We start from the raw sequence: 22,266 nt of genomic DNA on the forward strand, positions 1-22,266 counted from the left end.
CAAACTTACCTAAGTTTCCTTTTGAATCGTGAACTAGTAGCAGCCCAAAATGTTGGACGCTTACACGGTCCTTGGGCTGAGGTCACAGTTTGGCATTAATGAACACATGTTCGCAAGACATTAAAATTAAATGTACCGCTCATTAAAATTTGAAACATTCCAAAGGGACCGGCCGACAAGTTTCGAGGCAAATGTAGCTTGACATACGCAATTTGGTGGGTTGAAAAGGATTTTCCTCCGACTTTTCCCCGCTCTTGGCCATGCATCATATCACAATAATAACGAAGCATTTAATTTTAAGTGTGAGGGAAAGGGTTCCGGTTCCAGGTCTCCGTTTTCAGGCTTCCACCATCGTCATCATCATCATCGTCGCCAGCAGCATCGGAAAAGTCAGAGTGATGGCTCGATGCATGAGGTTCGGGAGAAGATGACCTCCAGGCAGGGCCATAAAACAAAACCGACAGATTGCTGGAGTGCGAAAAGGACAGACCGAAAAGGACACCCGCCGAGTGACCGGCAGACTGACATGGAGATTGTCATGGACGTGGGACATGCTCGGACACAAGTTCAATTCAATTTTTCGGCCATGTTTTTGTCATTTCCATATATGCAAATGAATATGTTGAAAACCGGAAAATCAGCCGAGGGGCGGTGCCGAATTCTGGCAAAAGGAAGGGTTTCAGGGATACGTGGATCCCGTGGATTTTTGGGTTTGGAAGTGAACTGCGTGTATGAACAAGTTCGACATAAACACTAGATATTCGTATATACGTGCAGCTTAAATTACATTGCCGATTTTAAAGCGTGGATGTTAAGAAAAACATTTATTTGCTAGAATTTCCACAATAAATAAATTTTGTTTAATTCGTTTTAACGACCATTTCAAGCCTGCACAAAAATGCTTAAAATTCGGAAAAATTTGATATACTGTTTTACTTTCTACAAAATCAATAAACTTTTAAATCCTTTATTGCTGGACGTAGAAGAAATTGCTCATCATTGATGACAAAGGGATATATGTATGTAGCCATGAAGTAATGCTGGAAAGTTCGGGGGGCGCACTACAATAAACATTTAGCAGGGAGCTTGAACTAAAAAGGGTCCCTGGGCTTAGGCAAACATTTAACGCTGCCGAATGATTTGCAGCTGACGAAAAGCCAAACAGGACGAAGGCAACAGTTGTTATGCACGGCGAAAATAATATTTGTATATGTATTAAAATTATTTGATAGCAATATTGGAATTTTGAATTGTTTTTATTCCTAAGATGAAGACAGCATGACTTAATTTAAACGGGCATATTGAACTAGACTAAGTTCCCATCAGATAGGGGAATTTTCCAGTGCAGATTCCGCAGAGAACGGGGAAGAGGCGAAGTGCGGAAGGAAGGGGGAAACACAGAATGAGTCAGATGGATAGATAGATAGTTAGATAGAGAGCGATACAAAATACAAATGAACATACGCAATGCGGCAATCAAAAGCCAACACGCACAAAGGAGCTTTTACGGTGGATGGCAGCGGGGGGAGCGGTTGGGGGCAGGGGCGGGAAAATAGGGAGGACACTGAGGGAAAGTGGGTGGGAGTTTAGAGCGAGGTAGCGCCTGCACAGAAGGACATCCGGTCTTTGGCCGTACAACGACAAATGTCATCAAGCAGTCCAAATAATAATAAAATATACACTTAAGCCTCGTTTTGTCTGACTGCCTGTGTGCGTGTATTTTGGCCACATGTGGGCCGCCCCTTACCACCACCACCCACCACCTACCAACTCCCACCTACCACCCATCTATCCCCTCTACTCCGCTCCCCCCGCCCGACTATGCGTGGATTTAAATAAAACGGAAATTTATTTCGACAAATGGCATTTACTTGCAACGGATGTGCCGCCATTACAATGACACGGAAAGGCTATACAGACACATGGACACGGAGAAAAACGCGGTCAACATTTGATAGTCAATTTGGGCTTTTATAACTATAAGATTGGCTCCTATAAAGATGCCACTTGGTGGCCAATTAACTTAGTTTCCTAATTTTTAAAATCACGGAGGCTAGAGGTACATTGATATCCCAAATTAAAAATTGGAAGTACATCAAAATGAAAGGCGTTTTTCTCTGTGTAAATACAAGCAGGACTCCACAGGATCTCCGCTCAACTCGTGCGCTATTCAAAAACGAGCGCCGACTGGGAAAGCCAGCGTGAAGCCAAAGGAATCGCAAGGACCAACAGACTGACTGACTGGCTGACTGAATGCCTTCAATGTGCATAAGTGGGATAATGGGTCAGGCTAAGCCACAAGATATCCAAGTGGCTGCCGTCACGATGATGATGTCGGTGATGATAATGACGAAGGATAATGTCCCGTACCGGAAAACCCCCCACGCAGTTGGGGAATGCGAGCCGAGCGAGTCCTGGAACACGCACAACTCACTTTGCAGTATGATAAATTGCAGAAGATATCACGGCAGACTCTTGCATATGTACATTGTACTTTATAATTTCGCACTGCCAAAAATACCTAAAAAGCATGACAACAAGGACTCTTTATCGGGATTGTTTACTTAAACTTAGTATTCGTTATTATATAAACAATACATTTAAATAGTTTAACTATTCCAAAGTAGTACATAAAATTAAGACTCCTGATAATGTTTTCAAAATAAAAGTAATTTCTTCCTGCGTATCATAACCGGAGGCATAAAGGCTTTCTCTCAATGTCCCTTTATCATATTTTGCCTCACAGACGCTCAGGGCATTTAGCATTCATGAGATAATAACAGCAGAAAAAAATCAAAAAATAAAAAAAAAGGCAAGTGGACAGCAATAAATGATTTCGAGTCCAGGCCGAAACATGTCATGATTCTTGGTATTTTTTGGTTTGCCTTCGCTAACACAACACTGCGTATACGCAATCGTAAGTGAAAGTCGGTGTTTAGGCCTCGGGCTATGGATAATTTGGGTTAAGCTCACGCACACGCACTCATCGCACACATATGTATGTGAATGTGGCACAATATTTTCAGGCCAATTTTTACTTTGATCCATTTATGGTTCTCTTTTTTCTGTTTGCTTGGCTTTTTATTAAAAACAAAATGTTTTATTTGACTAACTTGTTTATGTTGGGCCTTATGGCCGACCCTTCCCAAGAAAAGGTCCAACCGGAGAAGGGTTTCTGATTGTGCGTATCAATTTTTATGGCCATTGGGATGGGGATTAAACGGTGGATGAGTGTGAATAGCATAGGAAATGAAATTCTTATCAGGCCATTTGGGGATTTCCCGTTTTAAGTGAGATAGTCAGTGGTTGCGTGTTATTTGGGTGATGGTAAATTTAATTTATTAAAGCGATAGTGGTTACGAATCAAAGTTGCATAAAAAAGTTGCAAAGCTACCAATTCATAACTAATAATATTTGTGACCTTATTAATATTAAAAAAAAATTATTTAAACGTATCGGAGTAATCTAATTAAAAGTTCCAGCCTCTCACTTGGTTGTAACTCAATCAGTTATAACTTTTTCAATTAAGAACACATTGCTGCCGATCCCAAAACACTTTCACCTTTAAGGACCGAACCGAAACCGCAATTTTCCAGCGCCCCTCGGCTCCCTTTTGCCCCAGCTCCGGCAACCAACCAACGTGCCCCACGATAATTGAATTATGAAACATCATTTCGCTGTCTGCGTTAACCATAAACGCATTAAGTTCGCGTTAATGAAGAATTATGCAGATGATGTCCAGGTCCAGTTCCAGGTCCAGACCTCAGACTAGACTTCAATACAAAGGCGGGAATGAGCGGAGAAATATAAACGAACCTATAAAAGCCTCGGCCATTAGCAAGTCTGGTCCATTAAAACTGCACACACAAAGGAGGAAGGGACTGGGTAAAAAGTTCTGCAGTGAATTTGCTGAATTATTAATTAACCTCAAACAATTAAAAGTGAAATATTTAAAAAATTCTCGTATAATTAAGCAATACGCTGGCCAAAAAGGGGCTGAGTTAAATATTTGAAAACCCTGTTACGCGTCCCAGGCATTCGCCGAAGAAAGTGGTTGGAGGTTTCAAGACCGATAAACAATGTAGATTGTAATTAACTTGACCGGCTGCCCCACCTGCCCACTTTTCCTGCCATTTCCCATCGGCATGTAAAAGTGGGCACCAGCGACTTAATTGCATGCACGAAATGCACGACTCGAATGAATGACATTCATTTTCGACTCGTTTCCACTGTCTTTGCTGCACTTCCGCTTTCCACACACACAGGAAGGCAGCCAAAGGATTCATCCAGGATGAAACTTGGTGGGTGGTGAACGAAAGTTAAAAATCGAAGGGGCGGTGGCAGTGGCGGTGGCGGTGGAAAGGCATCGGGAGCCATCAATGTTGAGCAATTGGGTCGTCGCCCCTTTCAAATTTCATAAAGCATTCTCATTGAAAATAATTAAAATGCGTCAAGCGTTCAAAATCAAGCAGCGTGGAAATTTAATTGTATTGAAACGAAGGCAGGAATGCTCACCTGTTCCCCACTATTTTTCCCCATTTTCTCACCACCCTTTCGATGCGAATGAATTGGTTCCATTTTGCAATTGGGCCAACAAATGAGTCCAATTTTTGTATTTTTTACTTATTTATTATCACAGTTGACCGATTCGGGAATGAATAAAGCAAATATGGAAGCTGAGTGCGATAAGTTCAATTGATCAAAGGAAAAGAAGCGAGAAGAGGTACAAATTTTTAAAGAAAATTGAAATGCGTGTGTGTTCTTTAATAAAGTCTTGATGGAGTTGTTTTGTATTCAGTATGTGTAATATTCAATAAAATACTTTTTAATTGATGTACACTGATACACAAACATTGACTGTATGATTAAACAATGAACTACTTAAATGCAGAAACTGTCAATCGAGCAATAATGTTTAAATACCTGCTTTCAATCGAGCTATTTGTATTTTTCTTGAATTTCTCTGCCCTATGATTAAAATTCTGCTTCCTCCCCTACGCACACTCGATTACAAATAATGGCTTAACATTCATATGCATATAAATATTACTTTCCGTCTGTTTTCCTCATTTCAGCTCCACTTTACGGAGGACACATGCCACATTTCCCACGGTCAAAGGGAAAAGCGGACAGAGCCCAAGGCCACGCGAGTACAGTGAACACTGGGTGGGGGGAAGAGGCGTTGGCGAAGGCATGAAAAACCCGCAGCTGTCATTGGCAATAAAAATAATAACACCCATCGAGTGCTCGAAAGTAACAAAAGCAACAGCAATCAAACATTTTCGCTGGTTCGGTTTTTTATCAATCAAACACTCAACAATGGAAGGGGCGAATATATGTATGTACGTATATGTTTATGCATTTCAATGCAAACTTTTTTTTTATTATCATATTTATTTATAGGTATCACATATACCCCACAGGAAGCTGCAGGCGTCGTCATTCGCGTTTCGCTTTGATTATTGACGTAAAAAATACATAAAAAAGCATTTTTAATTTCCACAGGAGCCTTTTCTCCGCCAACCTCTCTGCCATTATTGAAGAAAAAGCCAACGCCATTTGATTATTTGTATATAAATAAAAGAATGTTGTTTTTACGATTGTTTGACATGGAAGCAACACAAGCAACACAGAAAGCCAGACGTAAGTAGGCGGCAAAGGGAAAAGCTTCCTTCACGTCCCTTCATGTACAACAATATTTCATTTCCACCGAGGCAAAGAAAAATGAAAAGTTCACGAATATATAGCAGTCTCATAAATAGGAGACCAGAAATCAATTGACAATTTATTGTTTGAGACATAAAAAATGAGCGAGTCCAAGTTCAGAATGAAAGGATGCTGGCTGGGTTCGTTGAAAAAATCTATATTAAATTACGAGCCGGCTAACAAAATGTCAAAATAATAATAATAAAAAGAAGACATTGCAAAAAAGAGTACACTTGGGCAAACTAAAAGATAGAGGCAACTGCAATACCCTTTGATTTAAACCATTTTTGTAGGAGTTACATTATATCTTGGAAATAAACCTCCAAACATATTATGTTAAGCTCAGTATATAAGCCGCTGATGGTAGGGATTCTTAAACGCGAAAGCCTTTTGTAATTTCCCTTATGCTAAGAATCATATCAGCAATACGAGTTCTTTTAATTATATTAAATATTAATAAGGACTAATTGTATGGGAAAATTGTAATATAGCTTAATAGGGATTGCAATAAGTGAAATCAGTAAAATCGTTGCTGATTCAGTGAAAGCAAATACACCCATCAAAAGAGCTTCCCATGACATAGACACACGAGTATACGTATCATACCCATTTATATATAAAGAGATATGGTATATGCATTGATTGACTTTTTGTGGCCATTGTTGCTCGGTGGCTGTTGCCGATGTTCTGGTTGTTGCTGTTCTCTGGTGTGCCCAATTGCCTTTAAATTGTGCCGAGTGTTAAGTGGCGCACGTTAAAAAAACATTTAACGTTTTTATTTACGATACAGCGAGTGGCCAACAACAGAAGCCCCACAAATAAAAAATCCTAGGACCGCCAGTGGAGGAGGCAGTGAAAGTGTTTTGTTCTGTCCCTGGCATTAGGGACTCGCAAAAATACATGAATGTATGTACATATATCTGTATATCTGTATATATGTATGTATGTATAGGTACAACGAAAATAAAGGGGATATTGGACTCGCAAGCGAGTGAAAGGCTCCAGCTCGGCAAAAAATGAAACGGAAATTAAAGTTAAAATATGGCAGGAGTCTGAGAGGCTGCATGAGCGATTGGGGTTTAGAACTAAGAGGACGAGACAATTGCGAGTGGAAATGTGAAAATGGGAAAGTGAGCAATGGCAAAAAGTTATCGCAGCTATGCAATAAAAAAAATCGAGCATTTGACTATAGAACACGCTTACTGAAGTGGAATAAGTGGGCTTGCAGGCATTTTATATGTTATGAATAAATGCTTGATAGATGAAAACAGATTTAAAATGGTAAATATAAAATGGTAAATTATGTTGAACATCATATTGTTATGAAGTAGGACACAATTTATATATTTTTCATAATTAGAAGAGGTGACTAAATTTAATTATGAATATAAAGTTTCCACTATTGGTAAGTGTTCTAAATAGAAATGCTGCTCACTGTATTATCAGTTTCTCAGTCTCACCAGGAAAATGATGAAACCCCAAAGCAAAATCGAACTCTGATTCGCGACCTTTGCGTCTCCAAATATTTTTCAGGCCTCGTCAGTTGAGGAGGAAACCGAAACCATGCTGTCCTGCGGGACAATCGCCAACCGCTGACCATTTGCAATTGGGACACGGTATTCGGGAATCTTTACATGGAGCGATTAATATGCAGACTACGCCATTTGTCACTGGGAATTCGGTGGGATGGGATAAACTCATTACAGGATATCACAGCAAGGATCACATGATAGACGTTTCGGAGAACAAAATCCTTGCACAACCAGGGAAGCTTTAAGCAATTAATAGAAAAGATAATTCTAACCAATATCTTTTTATAATTATAATTTAAACTTGTACTCACTAAGGGTATTTCCTCTAGTGAGTAATCGAATCAGTGTTCAACTTTGGGCCCTGCTCATTCTCCTCATAATTTTCATTAGCACTTGAGTGTGCTCTATTTAATTTATGCTAAATGATCAACGGCTGTTGCTTATGTCTACGTTTTATTTTTATTTGCCCGGCAAAACGAAAACAATAATTCAGCTCAGCGAGCTGCTGCTGAACCAGCAGAAAGCAACGAAAAAATTGCCAAGGCTCAAAAAAAAAGTATGAAAAAGGGTAAGCAGGAACAGGAAGTGTACGCACACTCATACACATGCATGTGACCCATTGGAGGCAAGTCCTTACTTCCCCCTTGGCCCACGACCACGCACTCATTTGCCTTTGCACTCACGTCTGTGTAATTTATGCCAAAAAACAGTATGCAAGGATGTACCCTAGGAAAGCGCAATTGCAGTTGGTATATCGGACTGTTTAAATGCAGCATGGGAAGAAATGTGCTCGTCAGTTATTACAATTCCCAGTCGACATTATCGAGATGTTCAATCAGTAACATTTTTAAATAATGTAACATTGTAAACTATTTTAATTTCGCACTTTAACCGCACTTAGAATAGTGTAAAAACGATAAGATACCGCTTTCTTTTAATCAAATCTAATAAATTAAATCTCTATAACTACTGCATCTCTAGTTAATGAGCTAAAAGTTGATGTTTATTTTACATTTTACATGGCACTGTGGCGCCACCCCGGTGGAGCATCGATACTTTGCTTTTCTACATTTAATTTTACTTACAAGTCCTTTATTTGCCCATGAGTGCCACTCTTATACACATGTAGCCCACATTAAACCACATTATTGGGTTAATTCATAGTAGTTTACTCCTCCTCCTGATTCCTGGATTTTAAGTAGGTGGCGGCCGGAAATGAGATATCACACACGACTTAATCACTGCCGAACAGGAAACAGGTGGATTCGTCGATGCTGCGATTCAGCTACGTATGAGTAGTTAAGAGTTAAAACCACAACATTTACGGGTATTAAAAACTCCATTCAGTTGTGTCGGAACACCTGCTGTGAATTGCATGGCCATGTTTCACACAAATATAAAGCTTGCATATCAAGTGTGTCCTTCGACTGGCTTTTCTTAGTCATGAAGAAAACTATCCCACCATAACTGATTTCTCCATGTACATTCAAAAACAGCATTAAGTTTTTATTATTATTCCTTAAACTCGCCTCACTTATCCATCGAGCATTTCTAACATTTGGAAAAAAAGAACTTTTGCTAAGGAATCACCTACATTTATACTCCGCATTGCATATACAATTAGTAATCTGCTTGGTTTATGTTTTAATTGTCGATTGCCAATCGGATTGTCGATGTAAAAAGCAATGAGATGGTAATAAATGGGAATGCAAATGGTTACCTAAGTTCATTATTTACACATATTTTTAAAGCGGGCGAACTCAAGACCCGATGTCACTGACCGACGAGACCAAGTAAATTATCTCCTTTAACTGGTTTAGCAAGTGTAGGTGATTGTAGTGAACTAGCTTTTCGTCAAACTTAATCTGCCTTCGGATCGTTCCTTATCAAAAGTACGGTTGTTTGGAAGAGCCCTCAAAAAGCCAGACTCCATCACTACATGGAAAGCTGCATTCTGGAGGGTCTACTTGCTGATCTCGTTCTTCGAACAATAATTCCAATTAATTGGTAGTGATTGGGGAGGCAACACACTGAATACGCTGTAGATTTGAAGCCAAGACGCTTGTCTCGCATGGTTCCAAATTAGAAGTAGTTACATATTTGTAGGTAGTAGCTGTTTCCCAATGAAGCACGCTGTTTATTTGAAATTAAAAAAGAACTGGATGCATATATTTCGTCTGCTTATCTTGGCGATTCCGCGCTCCCAGTACGGAACGCACTGAAGCGGGATTCCGGCTAGACTGGTAGACTCCATATAAAGATGTCAGGGGCTGCACCCAGTGCTCCTCTCCGGCTGGACGAGACCTCTACTTCCTGTTCTGGTTGTTGCGGGCCATGTCCTTGGGGAAGGAGCGCAGTGGCGGCGTGCGGATGCGGCGGGCCTCGCGGGATCGGTTACGCACCACCTTGGAGTGGATTGCGCAGGACACGCAGTAGTGGAGCTTCGCGTACAGCTTGGGCAGCACGTACGAGTCCCAGATGCTGGCCTCGGTGATGTCACGCACGGCAGCAGCCTCCACGATGTTGCGGATGACGAACTTCTTGATAGCCTTGTCCTTGGGCACGCAGCGGGCGCAGTTGGTGCAACGCACGGGCTTCACATGGCCGCGGTTGTGCTTGTTGCGTCCTCCGTTACGGCGCTTCTTGGTCATCTTGCCGGCTGTTTTTCAGTGAATTGAAACAGTTTGCACGTCCATTAGCATTAATCACTGTGTTTGCGGTGCGGATGGCTGCCATAATTACCTTATTTATCGATTTTCAAAATCCGCCCAGCGAAATCCGCGTGTGTTCACGTTTCGGGAAACGAAAAGAAAGAAAATAGTGTGGACACACCCGGCGAAACTCGGATAAACGGGCTAAAAAATACCGAGCCGGCGATAACAGCGTGCTTGGTAACCAGGGCTGCCAATTTTTCCCGTAAAAGCTGTGCTGCTCTCTACGTGTCTCCCATTTTCCTTCAAAAAGATCGGTAATTTTATTATTTTTCTAAAATCCATTTCACCTAAATTAAAATTAAAAATACGGGAATATCCTTTAAAAAAATGTAATATAACATGTTAAAGTTGTGGCTATTACCCTGTCTTTTAGCTAGTTACAGCTTTTATCTAAATTTAAGTTGGCAACGCGACACTGAGTGCCCATGTTTCTTAACGAGTCTATTATCAAAATTAATAAATAATAATCCATAAATTGCTTACTGTTATGTTTTATCTTAAGGATTTTACTATGTTTTTATTGCAATCTCCTTATTTATAAGTATTACGAATTTATTATTTTTAATTCAAACTTCATTTTTATGTCAAAACTTGCGTTTGTTTTTATTGCGATCTCCTTATCTTCAAGTTTTATGAATTTATTTTTTTTTTTAAATTTATACTTCATTTTTATGGAAAAATTTTTAATAAAAAAAAGTCTTTAAGTCGCATAATTTGACTTTGCAATATATTTATGAATCCGCTTATTGATTTTTATTACTATTAGAAATCTTGTTAGAAATGTAAACAAAAAAAATAAGTTCCTGAAAAGAGGATTATTCAAAACTTAAAAAAAAATTAAATGTAATCGCAGCTTTTTTATTATTGATGAAAACGTTAAAATGTTTTGGCCCAAATCTGTATAGATAGTCGCAATCCTATTATCTTTAATCGCAAAAAATAATTCATTTAAAATAGGCGTGAACAGTTAGGAAAACGGTTAGGATCGATTTTAAGTTTTTTTTTCTAAGGCAAGATATACAAATTGTGGACGATATTTAGGAAGGAGGACGATATAGTCAGTAACCCGATATTTATTTTACGCGTTACTAGTGTAGTAAAATTCGTAGAATTGAATTGAAACATTAATATAGCCGAGTCATTCTGGTCCGTCCGTCCGTCTGTCCGTATAAACGCTGTATACTCGAAAATTAAGATTAAGAATGCTGATTGACCGAAATGATGCTGAGAGACGTAGATACAGCCCCGGTTTATATTAATATATGAAACCAAACCTGTCATGCCCCAAAAAAAAACTTTTAAAAATGTGCTAAATGTGCTCTTCAGCGTTTACTCTGGTTGGTATTTTAAATTAAATTTTTTTTTTGTTGTATCTATCTTGAAGATTGGTTTTCCTTCATTTGAAAGTTTTGCCATTGTAAGTTGTAAGTCGTAATAGATATTATGTTATACAAAAAGTCACACGATTTGTTCAAATTTGCATTTTGTACATTTATTTTTGTTTTATCTGTTTAGTGGGGTTTCTTTGTACACATGTAAAAGTAAAATATTTAACACAAATATTCATATGCCTTTGTTAGTCACATCATGCTATCCAGACTCCAGATTCAGCTGCGTCCCTTGGAGCGTTGTGAGTTACGCTCTCCTCGCGACCGATCACGGGATTCGTCACGCTCACGGGAATGAACACGGTCCCGGTCACGTTCTCTCTTACGTTCCTTATGTCCCTTCAGATCACGATCCCTCTCCCGTTCCCGTTCCTTGGCACGATTGCGATCCTTTTCATGATCACCGCGATCTGACCTCTCTCCGCCACGATGTGAACGCTCTCCACGATCTGGCCTCTCGTTTCTGGAGGAACCGTCACGCCGACGGCTGTCTTTTTCACTGCGACTACTCCCAACCCGCCTATCGCGAGGAGTAGAATTCTCTCTTATTGGTGGTCTTTCATAAGAAAGGGATCGATCCCGTTTTCGTTGTCTATCGTAGGAAATTGAATTTCGTTTCTTCCGTTCTTTTTCATATGAACTCTCCCGGTTTCTTTCTCTATCGTACGAAGAATTCTCTTGGTTTCGTTCTCTGCCAATTGAGATGTCTCTGCGTCTCTGGCCATTACCATTCGACTCCCTAGATCCTGGACCTTCTAGATTGAATTCATCACTATCTTGAGGCTTTCCTCGAAACTTATTTTTTTGAACATTCTCCTGGCGCTTGATCTTTGCCTGAGGTTCAGCGTCGCTTTCTTCGCTGGAAGAATTTGAGGACGACGATTCAGAGGACTTATCGCTGTCTTCACTGCCGCTGGAATCCGAGCTCTCTTGACTTTTTCTTCTGCGCTTTGATTTCTTTTTGGCAGCCTTTTTTTTCTCCTTCTCACGCTTTTTATCCTTCTCCTTTTCCTTTTTGCTCTTTCTCTGCTTCTCTTTTTCTTGTTCCTGCTCGGCTTTTTTCCTCGCCTTTTCTCTTTCTCTTTCCTTCTCCGCCTTTGTTTTCTTTTCCATCTTTTTGTCCTTACTCTTTCTGGCCTTTTCCTTAGAAGCTTTCTTAGATTTATTTTTATCCTTGTCCTTGCGTTTGCGTTTCTTTTTAGGTTCCGAGCTGGAATCGGAGCTTGATGATTCACTAGAAGAGTCGGAACTGCTGTCCTCTTCACTGGAGTCTTCGCTGTTGGTGTCCGAAGACGACGATGACGACGATGTTGGCGCCATCTTGTTATTTCCAGCGGAAGCAGAGCCATCTCTGAACGGGTTTCCCCCGGCATTGGCCAGAATTTCAGCATTTATTGCGGGCACAGCTTTAGGGGCGTTTTTAAGAAATCTTCTCAAGTCGTCCGTTAGACCTCCCAAACCAATCGAGGTGAAAAAGTTGATGGAGAAGCGGGTATTCCGCGGATTATCCTTGGGAAACAAACCAGCTAGGCTTTCCACCAAAACATCTTCCTTCAGCTTTGCGTTCAGTTTGCCCAATCCCATATACTCAGCTAGCTCCTGGAACAGAATTTTTATAAAAATCCGGCTCGATGACGTGGTATCATCCTCGTTCAGTAGGATGCACTCCAACACATCCCAACTAATGGCGTCGGTAAATAGCAGATGGGCGAAGAACTTACTGACGTTCCGTAAACGATTCGTATCCAATCTGTGGGTGGTTTGATAGGTGTCCTTAAAAATCTCCTCGAAGGGCGGTATGTAGATCTTGTTGATGTTGCAGAACCGCTGGGCTAGCAGTCCGTAAAACTTCTCATATGTTCTCTGTTCTGCACAGCAATCGAGAAACATGTGACAGAGCTCAATTTCTTGTCCCGGTTTCAGTTGCATCTTCATCAGCTTATGGGCACACTCCTCATAATCCAAACTAGAGTTGATTGTTAGGTAAATGGTGCGACGCAGGGCAATCAGATTGGTTTCAGTGCTGTCTATAATGTCACCAGCTTCAGCTTTCTTTTCCACATCAGAACCGGATTCTCCGTCCGAATCGCTATCCGACTCTGATCCAGAGCCCGACCCTGAACTACTGCCATCGTCGCTGCCCAGGATCTCGCGACTCAGCCCTTTGTATTTTTCCTCATTTTCGGCATAGTTATCGTCGAATTTAAAAACATCTAAAATAACAAGTTAAAAAGGATAAGAATAGAATATAAATAAACTTTTTCATAGATAAACTTACTTAGTATATCTTCTGTTTCAGTGGCTTCATCTAGCATCATCAGATGCGTGAACTGATCGTCCTCCTCAACGAGCTCTAGTTCCGAAACAACAGCCTGATGATCCTTAAAGCCATCCTTTCGAATCTGGAACAGCACTTCAATCATGTACTGTACTCGCTTGTCCAACTTTCCCTCGTGTAGGATGTTTCTCAGCATCTCGAAGATGGCCCCAATGCCTTTGGACGAAACCTCAGTCAGTTTCATACCACACTCTTTCAGAAAAGCGATGGCTACCTCTACAGAATCATCCGTTGGCGTTTCCACCAGCAGGGTAAGAATTTCTAGAGCCAGAATTTCATGAGCCACCCTCTGGTTGACCAAATGACCAATAAATCGAGTGGCCGACATGCAAACCAACTTATCATTACGTCGAAACGCCCTACGAAATTGGATAACCAGACGTTTGAGGAGAAGCTCTCCTATATTCGGAAACTTTGAGTTTACAATGCTCACCAGAGCAGCGTATACATGGGTGAATGTGGGCGAAGCAGCCTGTGCTTGGATGATACTCCTGCTAAGTAAGCCCCTTCCCCTGACGATATTCTCTCTTAAAAGCTCTCTGGTGATAATCGCTATATTCGTTACATTGACTTTGTTAATGTAACCATGGATCGATTTCTTGAGGGCCTCCCAAGCGATTCTCTGATAGGCAGCGGATGCTTTGTCCGTGATCTGTGACTGCATCATGCGCAGCTTCGCCGGCGGAATATAGGCGCCTCCAGTCCTAGAGGTCAACACATCCACTGTCTTTCGTTGCCGCTCAGTAATTTTTGCTGCAGGTTCGGTAACGGTTTCATTGTCTGCATTTGTGGTTTCGTGGTTGCGAGTGGCCTTTGAGGATTTGGATCCCGGACTGGAGGAGTACCGATCTCTTTTGCGATCTGGCGACCTCTTCTTTTCCCTGGAATCATCTCTACGCGTGCTGCTGGACTTGTCACCCTTTTGATGGCGTTTTTCACGCTCCTTGGCTCGTTCCTCATCACGTTTATCTCGCTCCTCATGACGTCTCTGTCGCTCAACACGTCTTCTCTCCAATGAATTGGATCTCCGGCGGATAGGACTTTTACTGCGACTCCGGCTTCTGCTGCTTTTGCTCCTCGAGCGACGTCGACGACGACTGCTGGGTGACGGACTCCTGCTGGATGATCGTGGCCGTCGCCGTTTGCCATCCGGGCTGCGGCTTTGTTTTCGATGGGTTTCTTTGGATGGACTCTTAGCCACGACGGGTTTCTTACTCTCTTTCGTCAGTTTGTCATCTTCGTCTTTCTAAAAAATTTAAAATTTAAATGATGTAATATAAACATGTATGATTTTCCGAGACAAAACTAGCTCATCAAAGATTGCGTTGAACTAAGAAATAGTGTCAAAAAAGCTTACAAATTAATATGCTTTGATAAAAAACATATTGAATTTCATTCATGACGAAATAGTAGCCTTGAATACCGAATCCTAAGCAAACATGAAAAACATAAGAATGCATAAGAACTTACGTCGGTTATCTCGCCTTCTTCTATGTGGTCTGCAGTGGGAGGTTCCGCTGTTTCAGCAGCAGCTTCCCCCGGCGATTCCTTGCTGCTTCCATTGGTGGTCGCTGGCTGCTCTTCATCCTTCCCCCGCTCTTTTGATTCCCGTGCAGCGCTGTGCTCTTGTTCCTCTTGGGTATTGGAGCTTTCCAGCTCTTTCGTCACACCTGTGGCTTCTCCTCCCTCTTTTTGTTGGACAGGTGTTTCCACTTTTTCCGCTTCATTTAATTTCTCGCTTTCCGCCGCAGCAGCTGCTGCTTCTTCTTGCTGCTTTTCCACGCCAGCAGAATGGGAAATGTGCTGGCGTTCCGAACGGGGCTCTTCCGTGGGAGTTTTCTTTTGCTCAGCAGGATCCTTATCCTTTCCAGCTCCACTCTCCATGACTCTCTTTAGCCCCTTGGCCTTATCGTCAGTTTTCTTGGCGTCTTTGGCGGATTCCTCCTGCTTTGCTTCCTCTTCCTCCCGCCCGCTACTTTCGGAGGACGAGGACTCGCTCCTGGCATCACTGTCGCTGCCACTGGAAGTGTCGCTGCTGCTGGAATTGCTGCTTGAATCGCTCTCGGCTTCGCTTTCCCCCATCGCGCGCTTAATTCGGGAAATTTTCTGGGAAAACAACGATGAAAATAACTCTGTCGCAAAAAACACAACGCGGCGATAGAACTAGAGCTGGGAACTACCATACTGGTGATGTTATCGATATATGCGGTGAAATTCTAAAACTTATCGACGTATAAGTTTCGATAGTCACCGATAGTGCTTATCCTTTACACAAATCGAATTTATAAGAAATATACATATTTTTTTAAATGAAAGCTAATACTCAAGTGCTAGATTAGGAAACGTCATAATTTAACATCAATTTAAAAATATGACTCTACATTTTTTTTAGCGTGTTGTGATCATTTGCATACCTAATATTTAACTTAACTTAAGGTCAAGATATGTAATATATGTATTTTTTTGTATTATTTATTAAATGAAGAATGATGTATCTTAACATCACAGGGTGGAGAAATTTTCTTAAGAAGTATCAAACAAATATGTAATATAATATAACATAAATCCATTTAATTTTTTGTTACAAATTGTAATTAAATTTTATTATGGGAACCAAAGTCTGTAGAAATTTCAAAAATCTTACCTTAAATGAATCAAGGATTCCGGGAAAAAGAGCATGAAATTAAAAAAAAAAACTTTTTTGGTGATTTCTCCAATCTTAAAGCAGCGTGTGCTTTTTCAATTAATTTAATGATTTGTTTTGGGAGGGAGGCTGGAACGATTTAGAGAATAAATTTTTAATTTAGAAATCAATCCCGAGTCTCGGAAGGGACTCTTTATCGCTCAGGTAATCCCTAAAAGAATAACTGCGACTTTCGCAACAAAACAACTAGATTTATTTTAGTTTACAAATTTTTATCCATAGTAAATACTTTAAAATTAAGCTTTAATCACGACGGGCTAAACTAACGAAGGACCTTTTACTGAAGTCTCTAAGCCTTGCTGTCCGGTTTGGGTGGAACGGTTTCGGGTACCGAAGGCGACACATCGTCGTCGCTGGAGGATGAAGAGGACGACGAGCTGGAGTCGTCGGCCTTCGTTCGCTTCTCGGGGATCGTGTAGGGGAACTTCTGGGCTTTCTCTTCCACCGCCTGCTTCAAACGAAGCAGAGCTGTCCTGTTGATGTTTTCCAAGGAGACGTCCTTAATGGCATTGGCCAACACATCCATGGCCTTGTCAGAGTTTCCCTTGGTAGTCTGAATGTCGATGAGGCAGGAGTACGCGTTTCCGATCGCTCCCTCGGAGATTTTGCTCTGCTTCAGCTGGGAAATGACTGTGGAGGCCAGTTTCTCGTCCTGCTGCTCGCGAGCAGTCTGCAAAACGCGCTGGAACATCAGCCTTGGGGCATTGGACAGGTGCTTATCCCAAATCTCTTTTGAAGCCGCCTCCTGACCACTGGAAATGAGATGCATCCATAGGACATTCATGGGCCCTAGTTGATTGTGAGCAGCAAACTTCTCAGCGAGGGATTGATCTGAAAATTATATGAAATATTTATAATTTTAGCACTTGATTTAGCACCAGATTCTGAAGACCTACACTGCGGCACCAATTCCGGGTGTTTTTCCAAAATGCCTACGGCTCCTCCGCGTGGAAATTTCTCTGCCAGCTTGGTTGCCTCCTCAGGAGTTTTCGCTGCCTCAATTTCCGTGGTCAGTTGCTTGAGGAACTGCTCCGCCTTTCCAGCCACTATATTAGCATGGCAAAATCGATTGTCAAAAGAAATCAGACGCTTTTGCTCCTCATTTAGTTGCTTGCCAATTCTCTGCAGTGTATCCAAATCTCCTGCAGCGGCAATTTTGTTCAGGTAAAACTTGAAGATCTTGGGCTGTGGGTGCAGCTTATCTCCCAGGAGCTCCTCGACATATTTAGTGGCCTCTGTTAAGCGATCTGCTCGAACCAGGAGTTCGATCAGTCGAGAGGTGTCTAAGGCTCCAACTTTCTCACCACTTAGAACACTTTGTTTATGCGAAATGGCTGCATCAGGATCATTGGCCAGGATTGCTTTTCGAAAGCCTGCCAAGTGGGAGGCGGTTTTGGCTGGCTTTACTGTTTCCGTTTTAGCTGGCTCCTTTTTCGCAGGCTTCTCCTTGGGTGGGTCCGCTACTTTTGGAGTTTCTGTTGCAGCTTCTGTTGTAGTTGCATCTTTTGCCTTGCTTTTCTTAGCTTTGGTTTGTTCTTTTTGGGTCTCTGGCACCACAAAAGGCACGTCAATATTTTTCCTTCTCAGGATTTCTGCCAATTTCAAGAGGAAAGCATCATTCGGTGTCACATTCTCCTCCTGCATTTTAGTCCACAATCCAAGAGCCTTCTCTGCCTCATCTGCCTTGTCGTAGCTTAAAAGGAGGGTGTAGTAAATCTTGTTCCTGTCAATATGTCCCAGGTCTTTCGTTGCCTCAATAAGACCTTCCAGGGGTTGTAGTAGTCCCTCGTTCTTGTAGCGATCACATGCACTGCTGATTCTTTGTGGACGGGTACGCAACCCGGGGGTTTCCAGAATCTTCCTGGCCTGCCTTACACGGCCGCACTCCACAAAGGAGAAGACCAGATCGTAAAGGCTGTTTACTTCACCATGGATGCCAGTGCTCAAGTCGGTTAGCTTTTGCAGATTCGTAGCATCTTCTTTCTGTATTAGGCGGCAAGCCAGCTCGTTCTTCCAAGGGGTGGATTTATACTTTTGACAAATCTCTTCGAAAGCTTCGATTGCCTTGGGAATATCATCCTTGACCAAGTGAACCTTGATCAGTGGACCCAGCAGCACATTGGTGGGCACAATATAATTGGCACCCACAAGAGCATCAAATAATTTGCGCAGCTTTTCCGGCTGACCAGCCTCTGCTAGTGAGTTCAAAATTCTCCACACGGTGCTCACGTAATTAAAGCTTCCTTCGGCCTCAGCAATAGGAACATCCTTCTTGTTCTCTTCCAGTACCTTAAAAGCTGCATCCGCGCGTTCCTCTTGCAAAAGAAGATCAGCCAGACGAACAGCCTTTAAGTTATCTAACTGGAAAGTAGCGTCTTTCGCTTTAAGTTTGCCGTAATTTTCCAATGCCTCAGAGCTTTTCTTGTGATGCGTGTATAGATCGATGAGCTGGGCATAAATTCCAACGGGGATCTGGAATTTTTCGACCTCGAATTTCTCGATGACCTGGAGGGTCTTTTCCAAGTTTTGGGAACGGAAGCAGGCGTTCAGAAGTTGCCTCTTGATATTGTTTGCATTTTCTCCCTTAGCCTCCACATTGACTATGAATCGCTCGAGTTCTGAAAAAAATATATAGGCCTTAGATAAAATATTCAACGACAAAAGGGGCCATAACTTACCATCGATGGACAATGAATCCAGGCTTCTCTTGCCGCTATTTGGAAGAGGAACTGGTTCCAGTTCTCCAGAGCTCAGTTTACCCAAAAGTTCGGAAATCTTTGGAGTCAACTCAGAACCCAACTGCTCGGACAGCTGGGTGGCTTTGGCACTGCTAATTGACAATCCCTGCTTGACCAATCCCTTGAGGATTTTCTCCAGCGTGGCTCCGCGATCTCGTCGGAAATAAGTGGTTGCCTCCTGGACAATTCCACCAACAACATCGGGAGTGATGCGCTCCGTCGGAACGGCAGCTCCGCCTTCTGCCTGCTCCACTTCCTCCTCCTTGCCTTGTCTAAATTGCAATCCTTCGTGAATTTGGCGAACACATCGGATGAACGAGGCATAATCGTTCGTGTGGCTGAGGGCAAGAATTAGTGGTTGTTTGAACAAGAAGGGCACATAGTAGGCCCTGTTCTTCTCCATAATCTTGGCTGCTTCGGCAATTTGGTGGGTCACTAAGGCGGAATAGACGGCCGAGGTGACAGCAGTGGAGTTGGGGACTCCAGCATCCCTCAAAGAGGTGACGATTCTTTCCCAGTTCTTTTCCTTCAAGTTGGGGATGACATAATCTCTGACCGTTTCGGAGTTGGGGAATACTGAAAACTCCTGCTGCATGCGACGTACGATTTCCAAAACCTGGTTAGATTCCGCGGAACAGATCAGAGGCCAGAAGTAGTGCTGTCTGATGGGCAAACCAGCATTTTTCATTTCCTGCAGCAAGGGTAGGGCGTTATTGACCACGCCATTGGTCAAGCCAGCTTCAGTGGCAATAGTCAAAGCCTTGGGATTGAGACCCTCGGACTGCAGGGTCTTGCAGATGGACAGGATCTTTTCCACTGGCCTATTGGCCTTTACCATCTGCCTGATAAAGAAGGCTCCGACATCAACGGGTTCGCCGTTCACACGACTGCTTCTGGGCATCACTCGAAGGAGTTTTAGTCCCACATTTTCGTGCCCCTTGTTGACCAGCCGCAGGATCACATTCACTGCATCCTGATTAAAGCCAGGCGAGAGACGGAGCTTGGGCAGCACCTCATCAACGTGTTCGCCATTTCCGTTGACTGTAAGGGTGTACACAATGTCCAGCAGATCCTTGTCCAACAAAATAATCTCCTTCTGCTCGCATTCATTTAAAGTTTCCTTCAGGGCAGCCAGGTCTCCGTGGCGGGCAAAGGCGCACAGGAGAGTGGTGTAGGTGTCAGCACTGGGCTCTAAGCCCGCCTGTTTCATTACCCCTAAGATGCCCTTGGCGGATTCCAAATCGTTGGCCTAAAGGGTTGTTCAAAAATAAAACACATGATTACCGTGTAATTCTGTGTGACTCACCTGCGAATGACCCAGGATAAGAGAATTAAAGACGTTCTCATTGACGGGAAGACTTTTTGCACGCATGAATTCCAAAATCCTAGTGGCGCCTTCGATGTCTCCCTGCTGGCAATAGCGAGCAATCAACCGCTGATAGGTCACCCTATTGGGCTCGATGCCTTTCGCCTCGATCTCCGCCAGAAAATCGGTGGGAGCGAACCCATGCTCGTTCTCCAAGTAAACTCGCAGCAGAGCATTGTAATGGGAGATGTCCATGGGTACGTTCAGTGCATTCAGCGTCTTCCAGATCTCCTGGACCAAGGCCGTCCTGACCTCAGGAAGCTCCTCCGGCACCAGGTTTCCGCAGCAGCGAATCACCAGCAGCGACTGCGAGCTGGTGGCCGTCCTGTGCGTGCGAATCTCATCGAGCACCTCCTCCAGATCGCGCCGGGAGATGCGTCCAATCCGGCGAACATCCTGGTCCAACCGGCGAATTTGTTTATCCAAGTTCAGCTCAGCTTTCGCCGCCGCATTCGTTGCAAAACCACTAGAGGGATATACAAAATTCAAATATTTAAAACATTCACTAAACAAGAAAAAATAACTGGTATATCTATTTATTTTCCTAAAAGCTCCATAAACTATTTTCTGATGATCAGCTCGGTTGATCCTTAATTGAAACTAAATCGTTGATGAATCGTGTTGCTTCTACAATAAAAATAAGATATTTAAGCTCCGGTATACACACTTAGCTCAACTTGCTACAAAAAAAACACTCGACTAAGGCCAAAATTGGATGAGCACATAGTAGGCGCTCCCAATCCGGATGAGGTTATGTAAATACGTGGGATGTAAGTCGACTGCCATTGCGATGATCCTGAGGCCGGGTCCTCCACCTTTCGGGTTTCAATCGTCGAAAAGTGGATGGTTCCCCGCTATTTACATAAATACTCGACTGCATTGCGTAATGCCGGCACTTTGTGGCCAGATTTTACTCACTTTTGGAACTGGCCGCACATGCAGGGCGCATTGTTCAGCAGGTTGCTGGTTTCGTTCTCGCGCACTGAGTTTACGAGCACGTTTCGCGTGAAGCCGGCGAAGTAGCGCAGCAGTTTGCCCGTCCTCAGGATGGATGCCATGGCGGAAGCGTTCGGTTTTAATTAATAAATTGAGCTTATTATTAAAATTACGTTCGCACGAGTGCGGCAGAAACCGATGTCTGTTCGGTCCTATCGATGTTTGTCTGCGACAATCGATTTTTTCGGTGTGACCAAAACGAATCAATTTAGTGACCGGCTAGCGGCGACACAAGCCAAGGGATATTCGGGCAATGCATAAGCGCCCTCTATCTGCCAGCTTAACCAATTTTGAATTCAATTTGTGAAAACAGGGCTTTTTTTTTTTAAAACTGCTTTTTGGACAATAATGCGTTTTGAATTTGTTTGCTATTTTACCTTTTCTTCGCAAGGTAAAATAGACAAAAATATCTTCTTATTGAATATTGCGCATTTCATTATAATTAATGAAATATTGGTAAACTTCAAGAGATGCTTGTATTATTTTCGCTCGATTTTTATATGCTTTTTATTTCAGACGAACTGCTAAAAATTTCGGATCAACGTATAAGCCGCATTTGTTTGCGGCATTGTGTTTGCAAAACCAACAGTGCGCTGCAAATGCAACGGAAAAATAGAGGAGCCACACGTACACATGCAATTACAATACACCTGACTAAGAGAAACGGCCAACTCTCTTTTCACTCGCAAATACTTTTTGCTGCTGTTGCAGAGCGTCATTTTTGCAGCGGACGTCAGCGTCGACGTCGACGTCGACATAGCTTTCTTTTGTGGCGATTTGGAAA

At 42.5% G+C, this 22,266-nt stretch overlaps 3 protein-coding genes across 3 annotated transcripts; all 3 read right to left on the reverse strand.

Moving 5' to 3' along the window:
• Positions 1–9,337: 9,337 nt before the first annotated feature.
• On the reverse strand, positions 9,338–10,107 carry LOC6529574 (40S ribosomal protein S26). The gene is made up of 2 exons (XM_002090535.3): positions 9,981–10,107; positions 9,338–9,897 (listed from the first exon to the last, which is right to left on the reverse strand). Exon 2 carries the CDS (start codon positions 9,887–9,889, stop codon positions 9,545–9,547), a length of 345 nt encoding a protein of 114 aa, XP_002090571.1. The 5' UTR covers positions 9,890–9,897; positions 9,981–10,107; the 3' UTR covers positions 9,338–9,544.
• Positions 10,108–11,422: 1,315 nt separating this feature from the next.
• LOC6529575 (pre-mRNA-splicing factor CWC22 homolog) lies at positions 11,423–15,857 on the reverse strand. Its single transcript, XM_002090536.4, has 3 exons — positions 15,149–15,857; positions 13,619–14,924; positions 11,423–13,553 (listed from the first exon to the last, which is right to left on the reverse strand). The coding sequence occupies exons 1-3, from the start codon at positions 15,758–15,760 to the stop codon at positions 11,560–11,562; spliced, it is 3,912 nt and encodes a 1,303-aa protein (XP_002090572.1). The 5' UTR covers positions 15,761–15,857; the 3' UTR covers positions 11,423–11,559.
• A 695-nt stretch (positions 15,858–16,552) lies between these two features.
• Positions 16,553–21,631, reverse strand: LOC6529576 (leucine-rich PPR motif-containing protein, mitochondrial). The gene is made up of 5 exons (XM_002090537.4): positions 21,405–21,631; positions 20,427–20,952; positions 19,061–20,369; positions 17,279–19,000; positions 16,553–17,213 (listed from the first exon to the last, which is right to left on the reverse strand). The coding sequence occupies exons 1-5, from the start codon at positions 21,542–21,544 to the stop codon at positions 16,672–16,674; spliced, it is 4,239 nt and encodes a 1,412-aa protein (XP_002090573.1). The 5' UTR covers positions 21,545–21,631; the 3' UTR covers positions 16,553–16,671.
• Between the last annotated feature and the right edge of the window lie 635 nt (positions 21,632–22,266).

The sequence above is a fragment of the Drosophila yakuba genome, chromosome 2R (genome assembly GCF_016746365.2).
Source record: "Drosophila yakuba strain Tai18E2 chromosome 2R, Prin_Dyak_Tai18E2_2.1, whole genome shotgun sequence".
Lineage (NCBI taxonomy): Eukaryota > Metazoa > Arthropoda > Insecta > Diptera > Drosophilidae > Drosophila > Drosophila yakuba.